Source organism: Boleophthalmus pectinirostris, unplaced genomic scaffold (genome assembly GCF_026225935.1).
Source record: "Boleophthalmus pectinirostris isolate CB_2022bp ecotype Guang Dong unplaced genomic scaffold, ASM2622593v1 HiC_scaffold_20, whole genome shotgun sequence".
Classification (NCBI taxonomy): Eukaryota; Metazoa; Chordata; class Actinopteri; order Gobiiformes; family Gobiidae; genus Boleophthalmus; species Boleophthalmus pectinirostris.
The window spans coordinates 15979096-15996223 of NW_026571153.1; the positions used below are offsets into that span (position 1 = coordinate 15979096).

General features: G+C 39.5%; 1 protein-coding gene across 1 annotated transcript; it reads right to left on the reverse strand.

Moving 5' to 3' along the window:
- Positions 1-1632: 1632 nt before the first annotated feature.
- Positions 1633-10793, reverse strand: ccdc149a (coiled-coil domain containing 149a). Its single transcript, XM_055156498.1, has 12 exons — positions 10610-10793; positions 9472-9633; positions 9317-9355; positions 8709-8816; positions 8487-8603; positions 7689-7861; positions 7480-7552; positions 7164-7245; positions 6430-6574; positions 6246-6322; positions 3689-3781; positions 1633-2863 (listed from the first exon to the last, which is right to left on the reverse strand). The coding sequence occupies exons 1-12, from the start codon at positions 10658-10660 to the stop codon at positions 2259-2261; spliced, it is 1725 nt and encodes a 574-aa protein (XP_055012473.1). The 5' UTR covers positions 10661-10793; the 3' UTR covers positions 1633-2258.
- Positions 10794-17128: the final 6335 nt, after the last annotated feature.

Here is a 17128-nt window from a genome sequence, read left to right on the forward strand (position 1 = left end):
AAAAAGTCACTTACTGCCTCTACTGATCAAAAGAACTGCTTAATTATAGGACTAATCAATTATAAAATACTACTAAAGTTTACAATAATGCAACATGCAAAAAATATAAGATGTTATATCATGTTTGTCTGTCTTATTTTAGACTATGAAGACAAAATATACAGGGGCTACTAGTGTATTTTTTGATGAAATGATGATTAATTTCTGTACTGCAATTTTATACAAGTAATATAGGACATATCTCCAAGAACGCTACTGTATAAGCATTTAAAATTCAAATAACACAGACTCCCTGGAATTTGAAATAACCTGAAGTTTGTTTGATTGATTGAAAAGAAATCTATGTAAGTACAAAGTTATAAGGCCGCCTGATTTTGGCCCAAGTACAAATCACTTTCCCCAGCTCACCTGAGTGTTTGTAGATCCATCAGTTCGCCGCACAAATGAAATTATGAGTGGGCTGTTGTTGCTGTCACAGATAAGAGCTGGAGATGGCTGGTACTGTAGCACTTTATCTGTGGCCGTGATGATTGGTTATATCAGCTCTCAGCAATCCTCTTTAGCTCTGGGAGGGCATCGGGAGAGGCAGCCTGAATCTTTTAGCTGTGTGACAAGACAAAATATTGGCCAATAAAAACCAGACAGGCAACACTGCTCCGAGTCTGAGGGCCAGTCTGATGGATCTTTAGAAGTCTGGGATAGGCTCCGCTCCGTTTTTAAGATCCTACCTGGATGTTTGATGAGACGCTTTGAAGAATTTCGCTTGGCTTGTCTACCTCCCGTGATCAATACTCCAAACTCCCGGCAAAAGCCTAAAAACAAATTGTTGTGAATTTATAAAAAGGGTAACCTGGTGCAAGAGAAAAAAGGAAAAAAGAAAAAAAAAAGCTGCCCTCTTCTATTTGCTCTCAAAGAATACACGCATTTTTACATGCAATAATTTTATGTTGAGCCACAGGAAGCAGTTAAGCGTTGAGATGCTGTAACTAAAATATGAATATATTTAATAAAAAAATACTTTAACTAAAAATCTGATGTAATGTTTCGCAGTATCAAATCACTATAATAAATAAAACCATGAGAAGGACATTGTTTGAAATAACTCTAAGAAAAGTAATTAGAAGTTAGAAGATTATAAAATTGTAATACTCGCATCAAAGCGCATTGTGCCCACCCAGCTGCCTTGGCCACGACTGACACTGGCCACACAGCTCGGCCTTCACTCCAATATGGCTCCATTTTGTGACGGAGATTAAAAATAGCAAGTAGCTTTCTGCAGAATCAGCACTTTATGGATTCTGGCTTTGACGCTGTGTTTGCTTGGAGAGGCCAGCTGTCACCTGCACCAAGACCAGACCTCAGATTTTCAGCACCCTGAGAGGCGACTATAGGAGCAAATGGGTGTACCGCATGCCTTTAATTGAATATTGTGTGAGTTAGTGAAGGTAAAAACAAAAGTTCAACTCAACCTTGCTGTGTACTTTAGCTCTGTCATAAATGTACTTTAATAGATTAATTTTAAGGTATTGACCATTTATAGTTAATGCTTTTATGATCTCATTCATGACCACAAAAATGGTGTGTTTTACTTTAAGACCATCAGTTGTCAAAAATATCAGCAAAACAAAACCATTAGTTTAAGTTAGAGTTTATAAATTAGTACAAGATGCTTTCTTGATAAGGCACATGTTGTCAGTCTCTTGGCATTATCTTTCTTCTGGGTAAATCTTTTTCAGTCAAATACATATTTTAAATGACTCATTTACATGTTTGTACATGCCGCTTTCAGAACATACATAATATGCACTGCAATTATTACTATTGAAAGAACAAGGTCCTCATTGCACATAAGCCCCTTTGGAAGAGCAAAGCAAACAACAGGGACTTTCTGTTCACAGGGGAGGGAGAGCAGGAGGGAGAGCAGGGAGTTTGGGGCGCAAGAGTTCAGGTTTCAGTATTTGTTATTTTTGTAGCTAAATTCTTTCTGTAGGGCATCAAGTTTGCAACTCCATTGATTTCTAGATTGCCTGTTCTCACAGAGCAACAAGCCTGTGTGGATAAAGTGCACCTCAGGCTCTGTCAGTGGTGGCTGTAAAAGTGTTTTCTCTGTTTTATTGACTAGAGAGAGCTGCTGGCTGGAAGTGAGCGAGTTCTGCTACGTTTTAGGAATGTGACTACAAGTGATGAATGCAGTCATCAATAAGGATGTCACCCACAAGGATTTAAATAACCTTCCAAAGTCTTTGATCGATGTCAGATTAGGCCAGGTTTTCAGCGTGACAGGTGTCAGTCTGTGCTGATCCAGTCTGAATGTCCCAGTTGGCAGCATTTGACACATCTGCACTCTGCCTCTCTGGGGCTGATTCTGAGCTCTGCACACAAGTTACAGGCTCAGGGGGAGACTGGGGCTCATGGTTAGACTCAGGGTCCTGGTAAGATCCATGATCAGATTCATGATCCTGGTTAGAGCCGTTCACATGATGTACCGTACAGTGATCACCTGACGACGGCCTAATTGAGAGCCATGAAAGGTCTGGTTCAGAGGGTGGGGCATCCAGAGCCAAAGCCGCCTCCTCCCCCTCCTCGACAGTGGAGCACAGTTCTTCATCATCTGCTTCTTCCTCATGCCCCGCCTCCTCCACAGGACTCCGCCCCTCAGCCAGATCCACCAGGGCTCCCTCTTCAGTCAGGGTCATGTCTCCCTCTGTCCTGTCAATCCCATTCATCTCCAGCCCCACGAGAGGACCCAGGCTGCTGAGCAGTGCAGGTGTGTCTTCTCTGCTGACGCCATCTGTGCCAAGGTCGCTGCCAGCGGTGTGGCACTCCCATGATGATTCATGTATGCTTCTGCTGTCTGGCACCGCTAGGAGGAAGAAGACACCACTGGTCATTTTAATTACCTGCTTCACCTAAAGCCTACAACTACAATCAAGAAATACAGAAAATATGTCACAATATTACTCCAAATTGAGAGTGCAATGACCTAGCAGGCAATAATAGTAATACATAAAACAACACTCTTGCTAAATTTAATTAAGCCTGAGGGCCATTAAAAAAAAAAAAAAAAAAAGTTATAACCCTTTCACTTTAAGACCTAAGCAATTGTGACAGTGCAGAAAGTTATTTCAATTACTTATGTGACTGAAGTGCTTCCATGGCAACAGTCTAAATTTAGCATCATTGCCCAGACACGGGAAGACACCCATCATGTTGGCAACATTTTAGTTCTGCCTCTTCACCCAAATCTGCTGTAACTTTGTGGATTAGTGACCCATATTTGTGCATGTGCAGGTGAAAAGGTTAAAAACTGCACTGAGAGTCCCAGCCACCATCTCCCACACAGGACTACAGGGAGGGAGCACATTACTGAAAGTGGTATCCATATTTATGGGCATTCATCCCTCTCCTCCTCCCTCCTTCAAAGAGAACAAGGCAGAAGTTTGTGAATGTCAGCGGGCGAGAATTTGCTTCACATTTCCAAAATGCCATGGCATTTGGGCAGCTCGCGCCAATGAGAGGGAGAGAGCAGTGCAGGCGGGAAGGAATGAGACCTGGGCTAAATGCTCCAGATAGTTGGGAGGACTTTTAGCACACACAGAAGCTAATTACAGTTGTTTATGCCTTTAGCTGTTTGTGCTCTTATCAATGGCAGCGAGAAGCTCGTACTTACACACAATTACACACTCACCTTTGGGTGACATCATGTTTGGCTGTGATGTGACACGTGTAGGACGGAGCTCTGGTTGCAGACGCTCCTTCACTGCCATATTGTCTTGTGCTCCTGAAAGTGAAGAAGTAACTTTAATCACAAGATAGAAAACTTTTGAAGGGTGCACACATGTTCATATTGAGTGGAGCTGATCCAAGGACACATCAGATATGATGTTTAGAGAGCTCACATACAGAATACAAATAGACACACACGTATGCACCGCAGCGTTCACAGGAAGTGGCTTTGCGTCTCTGTCATCTGTCTTCATTAGTGATGGCTGCACGCCTCTCAGGCTGACACCATATGCTAGTCATAGGAGTCTATACGCTATAAACCAGACTTCACAAATACACACAAAACTAGTCATACAAAAACACACGTGCTCAAACATGCGCACATATCACTCTCAGTTTCCATAGAGAGTGTGTGAACAGTCAAAGACAGCCTGTTTGAATGGGCAGTCGAGTGTGAGGGGAAAAACAAACAAATGAATGAGAAAACGCATGGCTACACATGAAGCATGAAAATGGTGATTGTTGAGACCAGATTGTTATGGCAACACAACATATACCATATCGTAATGAATGTTTAGGAAAAACACAAGAGTAAAAGGGTTCATATAGAAAGTTGTATTTACAAAAATTTAATTATTATGGGATATTTATTATAGGATTTTCAACACCATTTTTAGTGATCCTTTCCAACTTCAAAATACAAAGAAAATGTACATAAAAACACTAAACATGATCATATTACTGTATGTACAATATAAATGTATGTCGTTACAACCTTCAATCACTGTTTTGACTGAGGCTGGCTTCTGAAAGTTAAATCATAAAATGTATGCTAATCTGACATTGTGCAAGGCCCATACTAGGCACTTCTTTCACTTAAGAGAGTATTTGTAATTAGACTGTCTATACCGGTCCTGCTGTATTCTCACAAAACACCACTAGGTGATATCTAGTTATCTATTGCTATTTATGTCTGTCTACTGCCCTGACAGAAGAAGACCTGAAACCATAGGTGACCACAGGTGAACTAGTCAAAATAAAAATAAAATAAACAACAGATGGCTGCTTTAACATTTACTGCTGGGGGCCTGCTTGTGTCCATGGATATGTTTTCATGTTGCCTAGAATGTTTCGTAGTAGGGCTATCTATACTTTACCTATCTATCCATTTATTGCTCAAAAATACTTTGAAAAGTATGACTGGTTAATGTGAGCTGGTTCACCTCTGACTGGACCTGAAAATTGGCCTGGCAGCGTCACCTGTTTGTTAAGACAAATAACTATAATGCCACAGAGTGGAAGAAAGCAATCAGATCTCCTTGCCATGTCATGCAGGTGGCAGAGAATTCAGAAAAGTTGCAAAGTACACCTTTACATTATACTAAAGTTTGTGTTCAATTGGAGCAGAGAGGAGTGTTATGGGTCTAGGCTGGTTGGGCTGTGTACTTGACTGCATTGATGTCAGTGATATTGTTTTGAGCTGTCTCTCAGTCACAGACAACATGGTCACCTCGAGACTTTTCCAGACTGCAGGTATTGGCAGCCAAGGCCCCGTGTCCTATCCTGTTTGCCTTTAATATCCATCAGCCCAATTTCATATCACATCAAGGATACAGACAGTCTCATCTCTCTCTATATGGGTGTCTCCCTAACTGTGCTGGACAGCGTGGTCGTCAGCCACTCTGGGCCCTTGCCTACAAATTCCCTAATAACGGCACATTCCCCTAAATGTGTTTGTAATGTGGGCAATCATTTTCAGTAATGGATGCTTGTCAGTTTTATGGCGGTGAGAATGACGGTCTCATGACAGGGCACCTCCATCCAGCCACAGCCCCTCCACCTCAGCCTAACTTCTACACAGCACAACATCTCCCTCTAGTGGGGGAACTGTTTTATGCATCTGTCTCAGGTAAAAGACTTATTAGGATAACCCAGTTTTCCATAAGCGTGATAATTATTGTAGTTTTTTTTTTTAACACATAGGATCTTTTGACGATAAGGATAAAAGGTGAAAATATAAAACCATTAGTATAATTTTGTTCTCTTTTGTGTGCAACCATTTAATTATTCAACTTGGTTAAAGATTTCCCTTTGTAAATTGTGCTTTAATTTAATGACCTTTTTGCTAAAATTTACCCTACTGAATCAAAAGGTTTAGTGTGAGACGCAGGTAGCTGGTTTTGTCAGTGCTATCATGGAGCATCACTGAGAGGGTGGTCAGTGAATATGACACATTGTAAACGGTGGGTATGAGATGACACAGTTTCTGGGCATCTGCCCAGATTTGTCCTGGCATGACTTGGTGGAGGGCATGGTTGGGCTAAGTGGGGCAGAAGGAATACATACTCCCAATTCCCACAGATATGTGGTAGGTCAAGCCTGAGATCCAGCCAGGAAGGAGAGCAGAAACATCATCAAGATAATAAGTGTTATTAGTAAGAAATACAATTAAATAAGGTTATGGCATTTTTACAGAATAACATTCAAACATTTTACATTTTGTTGAACATAAAACATACCTGGAAGACTCCAAAGACCTGATACTTCCAGTGTTTTTAACTTCTTTTCTAAATCGGCCACACGGTTCCCCAGTATCCTGCAGACAGAGATAAGGGCAGAACATTGTTTGCTAAGGAGGTGGAGCTCTACTTGGTACATACAGTGTAAGGTTAAAACTAGCTGACTTGCAGCTGTCCTCAGTACCTATTGGTGTGTCTTTGGTGTTGGATGACCAGGTTCTTCTCGTGAATGGTCTCCAGCAGAGCCGTGGCCAGGGACTTCAGGTCAGAGATGGACTGCGGTGTGGCTGGTAGACTGCAGCCCTGTTCCTCCAGAAGCATCTCCTGTACTAAAGCAGAGAGAAAAAATATATACAATATATTGGCATTGTGTCAAACATTGCATTCACAATGGTTTGGTCCAGTTTTGAGCCCAATTTAGTTCTGTCTTATTTAGTCCTGGTCTAGTCAGTTTTAGTCCCAGGTTAACCCCACTTTGATCTAATTTGTGTTCAAGAGTGAATACACCAATTGTCAAATCTAGCAGCCTCAGTTCTCAATACAGAGCCTGCAGAGTAAAGTTGAGGAAAAGTTTAATAATATTTGATAGATTTAAAAAGGTGATATAACAAGAGACAACATAACAGCATGACAAGAGCAAGACGGAGATGGAGAGTTAAAAACAGCTGTCTACTAGCCCAGACTCCTATAACTTTAACTCTACAGCCTACTGTGCAGCGGCTGCCTGTAACTGTCAGTCATGATGGCAGCCTCATTTCCCTTCCAGTGGTGCTTCCACCTCAGAATACAATTAGTAACTCAGCTGGTGTCCGATACAGGGAGAAAAAACTTAATAGTGATTAGGAACACACTTGAGGTGTAGATGGGGAATTTTGATAAGGTATAGCTTTGATTTCAAATGACAGTTTTTGGGTCTACCTTGTTTAGCAGAGAGGACACCAGTGAGAGGAGCGTTATTGCCTTTCCCATATGAGTTGTTTTTTCTTCTCTCAAGAGCAGTCTGTAAAAGTTATAAAAAAAATCTATGAAAATGATAACGCAAAAAGCATGGATTAAAGCTTTAAAAGCCTCTTCCTTTATTCACTTTCATGCATTATTATCCAAGTTATACAATTAGATAATAAATCTTATAATATAAAATATTGAAGTAGCAGTTTTTATACATTATACATTTATGCATATATAGACATTTGGCTAGAACTTATTATTTTACTTGATCATAATTGAAACATACCTTGTACTTCATGATGTTTGATTTCAGCAAACTTACTTCCTCCTGGACTTGGTTAAAACGGTCTTGCAAATATCTGGTAAGAAAGTCATCACATTAAAAGTCTATCTCTGCTTTTCTCAATATCTGTCTTATACATTAAAATAATAGGTCAATGGTTGAGTAAAAAAATAAAAGGACATTATCTATTATCTTGTGACCTATTTCATTACCTGTTCTCCATACAGAGGGCATCCACGTCAATAAGGCGCGCTTCATTGTTGCCTAAAATGTGATTGAGTTCTGTGTTAAGTCTCTTGGCCTTGTCCCGGTACACATTGCGTTCTGCCTTTACATCCTGCAGCTCATCTGTCAGTGCTTTTACATTGTTTTCCATCTCCTCCATCTGGGACAAAGATACAACTGAAGTGAAGTTGACAACAATGTTTACCCAACCTCACTCTGAAGCTATGTGTGCACAGTACTTCTACAACTATCATCAGCTTACAAGCACCCCACAGTAAAAAAAATATTAGCTTAAAGGTCTAACATCATGCATTACCTATATATATATATATATTTGGCAGTGTTATATGTTTGTGTATGTGATTACACTGCCTTACAAAGGGAAAAAAAAGAACAGAGGAGAAAAGAAAAAAAAGCAGCACTTTGGAGTTTGTTCTTTGACACTGTATTCTCATAAGCGAGCTGCAGGGGGAACTCTTTCACAGAAAGTTTCTTAGTTTGGCTTTAAACTACCTTTGTAGACCTTTTCAAAAACTTTTTATTAATTATTTATTACTCATGTACATTTCCTGTTCTTATTTTTACAACAAAAACAGGGTTGTTTTTGATAATGAGTGGTAAACGTTGATATAATATGGTTGATAATACAGTTTCATTTACTTTGACATATTTTAAGAGGCTAAGAAGTATTCCAAAAGAATATAGGTAAAATTGTTCCTGAGCAATAAATGAAAAAAAAAAAACATACTGAACTGTTGCTTTCAGATTATAAAGTAAATAAAAACCTGCAGTCCTGCTCTCTCAAGCCGCTGAACCAGATCTTCACGCTCATGTGCAGGGAAGTGGCGCGTTCCCACGTCCTCATCACCAAGTCTTTGACGAGTTATAGTCATCCTGAGAAGCTGCAGGCAAAAAATTAAAAAAAAAACTTTATGAATGTGTGTACACTCGCCTAGTAGAGTGCATTAGGCTTGTTTGTGTTTGTGTGCTAGTACAGGTAACCTCACCTTGTTGTCCCCCTGGGCCTCTGAAAGCCTCTGCGTCAGCTCCTTAACCTCCTCTCCGAGCTGCTTTACTTTTTCCCTCGAGTCTCTCAAAAGCTGTGCCAAGTTCACCTCAGGAAAAACAACTAAATATTAATGGCCCAACTAAAAGATGACTATTTTATTAAATATCTAAATATGTGTTTGAGTGTAGGAAGTACAGTAAAATTCAGTAGAGAAGGGATACTTCCACTGGCAAACTAGGCTAATATTACAACATGCAGTAATATTCCTGTGTAATATTAATGCCCACAAAAAAGTATGGGATCAAAACTCAAAAATGTATTGGTAAATTAATTTTTGAGCTTGTGTAAAATGGCCGTAGAGATGAATTCTCCATAGTAAACAAAAAGTACTAGGTAACTACTGATAAATACATTCATAACACTAGTGTCAGAATACTTGAACCCCAATTTCTACAGCCCATTTACCTGCCTCATACAGACAATGTAATAAGCATGTCTTGCAAATCTTTTGGATAAGTCTTTCCTAAACTTGACTGGCATTGCCTCGGCACATGCATTAAAAACAGTATTCCTACACAGTCTACATTTTACAAGCATGCACCTTACTTGATTTCGTTTTTCAGGTGGCAGAGACGGATCACCATCCTAAAAATAAATAATTTACGTAGTTTCAATATTTAATACCAAAAACCCCACAATATGAAGTTTTTAGAGTTTATATCTGTGTCATGTTATTTTATTGTTGCCATTAAAATACATACAATAAGTTCTCTGTACTTCTTTTTGAGCCCTTGGTGGCGTTCTCTCAGCTGGTTGGCCATCAGCTTGTACTGGTCTCTCTCTTGTTGGCAGGTGTCCAGCTCTTTGGATAAAATAAGCAGGGCCTCTTTCTTGCTCTCCAGTTTGCGCTTACACACCAGGAACTAGAAGGAAGTCGAACATTGGCCAGAAAAAAAACATTACACTAAGCCAACTATTGAGGTAGTTTAATCCTCTGCATCCTGCAATTCAACAAAAATAACCAATTAAAAAACACATCCATCCCTGTTTAGTGGAGAAAACACACACCAATAACACCAGCAAATGTTAGTAGTATTTAATTCTGTATAATAGGGCTGTTACTGGTAAAAGGTGCTGAAAAGATTTTGGCAACATAACACTTTGTTTTAATGCTTGGTGCGTCCCGTGAGAGCAATAGATTAAGTTAGGCTACTAGGCATTATCACCGCAAATGATTGCTAAAGAAATCATACTTAAGGGATAATAATGGGGATAGTTGCAGAAAAACAGGTAGCCTATAATTTTGTTAAGTAGGCCTAATGAAAAAAACTTGAAACCACCACCCAGTCCTACATAAAATTAAGTTAAGTAGGTGGTCCCAGTGATTATTAGGATGTACTTTCTATGCAAGATTTGGTAAAACAAAAATGCACTGTACAAAAAGATAATATTGAATCTTTCAGGTAAACACTATCTAAAAATACAAGCATGTCCATGTCTTGTTCCCATAGCAACCATGTCTCTCATCCCTATCAGTAACATCTGCACTTTTGAAACACGGATGAACAATTTCAACCATTTCCTTTACATAATATCGAAATTAGACATCATTTTAAACATTTGATGGTCATGTGTGAACCTACAGGTGGGCGTGTTTAGACGTTTTTCACCCACAAGACACGAGCAGGTGTGAAAAAGCCTGGCAGCCGGGTGCGAGCTAACATTAGCGTTAAATAGCATGCTCGCATTTAATAGCATACATAAACCAGCAGCACATGAAGCGCAGCGTCCAAATTTGCTGTCCATCTGCATGTGTCCAGCTCGTTTGTCTTTTTTTCTACTTCCATATGGAGCATCGATGTTCGGGATAAGCAGCCGTCTCATGTCTGACTGACTTACCTCACTGACCAGCCCCTGCCAGTCACTCTCACTGCGTTTGGAAGACTGCATTTTGGACTCACGGTGTTGCACAAAGTCGGAATACAGACGACTCTTGCAGCAGCCCCGACGTTTCCCAGAGTTTTTCTTTTTTTTCCCCTTTTGTTTATCTTGCAACGTCACCTTTTTGGCTCACGCTGTGGGCTGTCACTGGAGGTGTCTAGTAGTCAAGCTGTAGCAGGGAACACAACACTACGTTTCCGGTAGAAAATTAAAATAAAAACTCCTATTTGGCGCTTTTATACAACACACAAACAATGTCCACCATGTCATATACAATGTGGAGATATTCAGTCCGGAAACTCAAATTTGTTATATTCAGTCCCTTCCCAGCAAAAAGGAAACATTTAGGGAAAGATTTCCTGGAAGTTAGAACGTGTATAAGCGTTTCCCTCTTTAACCTTAAAAACAGAAGTAACAGGGAACGTTCTGATCTGTCAGCGTCACTCACAGAGGATTGGCTCTGTTGGTTAAAAATTGATTTATTGCACTGCCTTTGGTGTAAAAAAAGTAAACTTCATTTTCATGGGTGGTTTTCAAATTCTTAAAAAAATTTTACTGGTATTTATTGAGCTGAGTCTTAATAATAAATAAATAATAAATAAACCTCTAAAATGCACTGGCATGTGACAAACTGCATAGTCTCTTCAAAAGTTTCCTGGGGAGGAGCACGGAAAGGTAGGGTGGATTCCCGCCAGGTGGGCGTGGTCACGTGGGCACAGATGTATGCTGTTTTTTTTTTAAATGGCGCTCACCTGCACAGGTAAGGTACCTGTAACCAGATGACGTCGCACCGGGGAGCCGAGCCAACTCGTTTTCTTTTCAACAGCTTCACTAAAGTCACTCTTGATCTCACTTCAAACGCTGCTTTACGTCAGAGGAAGCACCTCTCACAGCAGCGCGCCGTTTTTTAGCCAACAAAAAAAGAAAAGGCGGTGTGGAGCCATCTGCGCGGGATTCAGGAAAACGCGCCAAAACTGCAACGGGGCCCAAATCATCATCAGCACGACAAACAGCACGTAGGAGTCCAGGTAAGTCTTACGAGTCCAGGTGAGTCTTGTTTGTGGATACGGAAACATTATTGCAATAATAAATTGCTGTTCGTTTGAATGAAGCTGCTGGTGGTGCTGGTTACTCCGCGCTCTGATTCACGTTTACGCAATGTGCAAAGTGGATTGAAATAAATAAAGTGATGACGTGATGAGTTTCAAATGATAATGTTGCTTTTGTTGAAAAAAATAAATAAATTTCACTCTGTGGATGTGTTTTAAATGATGGTTCACTGAAAAAGGTGGATTATAAAAGGAAACATGAAGGTGCGGCCTTGTGTCCTGAAATTGTCCGGTGAAGGAAACTTACAGAAAGGCCTTTTCTGAAAACAAATGCAAAAGGTTTGGTCAATAAAATGAAGGAAATTATGCTACAAACGAAACTCATGAAACAAAAGCAAAATGTGTCTCAAATGAAAACTCTTGGTGTTTTGATGTGTGAAAATGTAATTTATCACAAAGGGTGAAACCATGGGGAAAAATGTGTTTTTCAAACGTAACAACTTAAAACGAAAAGGTTTTAAAATGTACACCAAACTTGGGTCAATGAACTGGAACACAATGACTCAGAATTCTATGAAATGGATGATACATTTGTGGGAATTAAATGACCTGCCATAAAATACTCAAACAAGTGCAATACAAAAAGTGGAAAGGTGTCATCAAAGGTTTCAAATGGGATGAAAACCTACTTGGAAAATAAAAGTCTCTCATCTATCCTGGAAATTTAAAATCATCCAGTTGTACAATGGTCATGACGTAACTCTCAAATCCTAAAACCTCTATTCTTTCTTTTTATTCTTTACCTTGTATCCTCTCAAAACAAGACCTGAATGCTGAGGATTGTAATGGCTCAGATTTGAAACTTTTATGGAGACTGTGTGGTCTCTTGTGGGTTGAGCTAGTCTAAATGTGGGTCAGATTTTAATGTTTAATTTCCACAGGTGGCACTTGGTTTTGGGTCCTTGTATTGCATTTGGTGTCGGCTGGTCCAAATTTGGACAAACTGAATAACAGTGGGACCAGGTTTTCTAATTCAAAAACTGAGACACCCCCGGTTTGGGGTGGTTGGTAATAATAAAACTGAAACAAGTGCATAATTAAGGAAAACTGTTATGGACTCAGACCACCTTGCTGGAAGAGTTTAACCTGAACTGTGTGTTTTGGGTTGAACGTCCGTCAGCTTTCCCTCCAGGACCCAAAGGTGAATATAAAACAGTTTTGCTGAAATACACTAGTATTTTGTCATTTTGTTTCTAACTTTTCCTTTGTGTTTGCAGGTTTGGGTGGTGTCCTCTAACTCTTCCACAGGTGTCAGTTTATTATTATCATTGTTATTTAGTTCATAGTTAATCTAAGATAAATCTACCTTGTGTCTTGCAACTGTGAGACATAAAAGTCATCTGCAACAACTGTAGCAGATGTTAGTTTATTTTATTTTAAAACTACTAAAGCAAAAACACGTGTGTCTTATGTTACTGACTAACCGTGGAGTTTTCAGGTTTTAGGTTGGTGTCTAACCCTTTAACAGCAGCTCTGTGATATTTATTACTGCTGTAGAGGCTAAGAGTGCTGCTGACCAGTGAAAATGAACCTTTGCCTCCATCTGAAATCAAAAAGGACTCAAGAACTAAGAAGAAGAATGGAAACTCTTATATCAGAGTCTATGCTCCAAAATATGAAATGACTGAAAGAAATCGCCCAGACCACCTTGCTGGAAGAGTTTACCTAAACTCTGTGTTTTGGGTTGGGTTGGGTTGGGCTGTAGCCAGCTTTCCTCCCAAAGACCCAAAGGTGAATTTAAAACTGTTTTGCTGAAATACATTAGTCTTTAAGAAACAGCTAAGTGAAACCATGCTTTGTTGAATACTGCTGAGATCATTTTAGTTGTGTACTCCCAAGATAGAACACGTATTGTAATTTGTTACTGACTGTTTCCTTTGTGTTTGCAGGTTTGGGTGGTGTACTCCAACTCTTCTACAGGTATCAGTTTTATTATTATCATTGTTAATTAGTTCATAGTTAATCTAAAATAAATCTACTTCATGTCTTGCAACTGTGAGACATGAAAATCATCTGCAACAACTGTAGCAGATGTTAGTTTATTTTAGTTGAAAACAGCTAAAGCTAAAATGTGATGACTGTCATGTTACTAACTCTTCAGTTTTCAGGTTGGAGAAACCCACATCTTTTTAAAACCTGATCATTTGGAACAATCTTGAGGTACAGTATATTTTAGTAATCCCTTTTGAGGGAAATTCACCCTCTAAATTTGGCCCATTCGTCATCAACAAAGTGCTGCTGGGGCAGCCTGTCAGGAGCAGTGAGCTGCTGCCATACACCTGTGCAGATTATGCACACAAAGGAACTTTCTTGCTGTGAGTGAGTGCTCAGCCACTCATCTTGACTTGAGTTTTGGTCCAAGGGTTGAGGCCCTTGTGTTCTGTCACTTTTTGTGGTCTGAATGTTCTGACCCTTTGACGTTGGATTTATGACGACATAATCTTACAGGGATCTTTTCCTACTGCAGGTTTCACTGGTTTTATTGGTCTGTCCATGCAGACTTTAACTCAGGTAGGTGACAACTCAGGTAGGTGACGTTTCTGTGTGAATCATCATCTCAAAACAAGGCCTGAATATGCTGAGGATTTTATGTTACAGGCTTTAGTTGTGGGCCTAAACTGGTCCAAAAGTGGGCCTTATTTAAATGTTGGCTCACTTTTATGGAGACTGCTGGTCTCTTTTGGTCTGATCTGGTCTAAATGTGGGCCAGATTAAATGTTTACACCATAATTTCCACAGGTTAGGCTCGGGCCCTTGTATGTTTTTGGTGTGTGCCTCGACTGGTCTAAATATGGGTCAGATTTAAACAGGCTGGTAAAACATGTTATGGTTGGGGGAAACTGGTACTACTTATTGTAAACTAACCCTTCAACAGTTTCATTTGGAGTTAAAAAGGTCTGAAAACTGATTTAAGTCTTGGGTTGTTTAAAGGAGATGTGTTTTGTATGTGGTTTGGTCTAAACTGGTCTAAACGTGGGCCAGATTTGAACTGGGTATAGAGTCTGATGGCTCTGGTGCTAACTCTTAAACTGAAATGAAATAGTAGTAGAATTCTAATCCAACTCTTCCACAGGTTTGCACAGGATCTGTTCGTTTTAACCTGTTTTAAATACGCTGACATTTCTGTTTAAACATTGTATTAACTTTACAGGGTTAAAGGTTAAATCTCATACTAATTTTGCCGTTGTGATGTTGTAAAATTGTTTCGGGCTTGTCTTGTGAAATGACAGTTCTAACCCTAACTCTTCTGGCTCTTGTCATTGCAGATCTAAACTGTTTAACTTAACTTTTAAACTAGTCTTCACAGGTCCAGAGGCTGCTGTTTACTGTGAGTATGTCTGCACGCACTTAACTAACACACTAACTCTACAAGCACGGGCGGTGGGTCTAATCCAGCCACAGAGGGCGCTGTGTGTGTCCCTCTGTGCCAGTCCCCAGCCTGGAAAAATGGAGAGGGTTGCTTTGGCGTAAAACCCGCTTCTTTTAGCCCGATCTTAAAGTGTGTATAGCAGGTTTTTCTAATTATTTTTACTTGGTTTGGTGACATTTACTTGTGGTGAATCTGTATCAGTTATACATTAGTTTTGTGTTTATTAAATTAGAAATCTTCATAAATATAATTGCTAACATGCCATATGCACATTAATATACTGACTGTACCAACTTAAATCTGTCTTTTATCTTGTAGCTTTAAAGTTATATTTATAGGTTTGATTTAGTCAGTCAATACCAAAATGGCTCCTGCTGCTAGAATAAAAAGTACATCTGTAAACTATTCTGTAAATCTGTAAATATTGTAATGCTGAATAAAATGTGTAATGTGTGTAGAATTTAGAAAGAAAAAAAATGTTTCTCAAACAAAATTATGAAATGTGCTGAAATGTTACAGCTGTATTGTACTTTAGAATGTTTGACTTTTGATTGAATTTTACAGAGGAAAACCTAGAACCAAGTACCCCTCGTGCCGCCCAGAGCAGTGGCGCCATCTGCTGGAAAAGGAATACAAGAACTAGACCTCCGGATTCACAATATTCACACAGAACAAACAGAAATCCCCGGTTGCAAAATGCATTCGTAAAACAGATTACCAGATTTTTGATTTATTGGCATTTCAGACACATTAAAATTGCCTTTGATTTCACTTTTGAGTGTGTCCTTTATTTTTAAATAAATTGAAAACTTTTTTTTTTTTTAAACTTAAGTACCATTTGATTGTTTTATGGGATAGGCTATTTAATAGTCTAATAGTTTTTTTGTTTTGTTTTTTCTCTGAGAAGTCATAAACCTGTCCCACCCTGGTGAGCTGATCCAGACCCCGTTGCTATAGTAACTGGTAGCCTTGTCTTGTTTTCAGGTTTTTCTGTCATGTCATTTGTTAAACGTATTGTGATATTCAGTTAATCTTTTTTTTTTTTTTAGCAGAGGTTTGTACTTTTGTCTCATAAGAGTTCAGTTATTAGTTAGTAGTGATGTCTGTGAGCCCGGGCTCGTCCACAGTCAAGCCAAAAGCGGAAAGACACAGGTGCAAATACACAGGGTCAAACTTGACCGGAGCACCGTCCTCATCTATGCAAGTGTAAGATCTTATTACAGATCCATGCCTCCATAACCTTTATCACATTATTTAAACTCACACGAAGCTGTACTCAGGTTCTGCACAACTTTTATTACCTAATGTTTTTTTGTAGTTTCAATTAGGTTAAGCATTTATAAATAAAAGAGAAAATGCTACTGAGATAAAATGTGTATTTATTTTGGTCTGATAACATAGTTGAAGCAAGATGTCTAATTCTGTTTAGGCACTGGTAAAATGGGAAACATGTCCTTAAGATATGATATGAATAATAAATCTGAAACTATTCATATTGGTTTTATTTGTTCGAGCAAGCCTCACTGGTGACGAGTTGGGATAACATGCGTGTAAAACAGAATATTGGGATATTCAGGGGACTTTATATTACAATCCAACAACCCAGAAGGTGGCGGTATAATGCGACGTTAAGACAATCAGAGTATGAGAAGTTAAAGCTGAGGGCTGAACGCGGGAACAGTGACCCTCCGAAGGGGACTTCACATAAACCAACAGCACATGAAACGCAGCCTCCAAATTTGCTGTCCATCTGCATGTGTCCAGCTCATTTGTCTTTTTTTTCTACTTCCATATGGAGCATCGATGTTCGGGAAAAGCAGCGTCTCATGTCTGACTGACTTACCTCACTGACCAGCCCCTGCCAGTCACTCTCACTGTGTTTGGAAGACTGCATAAATACAGACACCAGCAGCAGCCTGGACGTTTTGATCTAGTCAAGCTGTAGGGAATACAACACTACGTTTCCGGTAACAAATTAAAAATAAAAACTCCCATTTG

What these genes read in the sequence shown, in the direction of transcription:
- ccdc149a (XM_055156498.1), bottom strand. Translation starts at nt 10,660, where the DNA reads ATGCAGTCTTCCAAACGCAGTGAGAGTGACTGGCAGGGGCTGGTCAGT. An exon ending in GGCAGGGGCTGGTCAGTGAG is followed by an intron (nt 9,634 to 10,609) that starts GTAAGTCAGTCA and finishes ACTTCCTTCTAG; the next exon opens with TTCCTGGTGTGTAAGCGCAA. An exon ending in TGTCCTCTCTGCTAAACAAG is followed by an intron (nt 6,575 to 7,163) that starts GTAGACCCAAAA and finishes TCTCTGCTTTAG; the next exon opens with TACAGGAGATGCTTCTGGAG.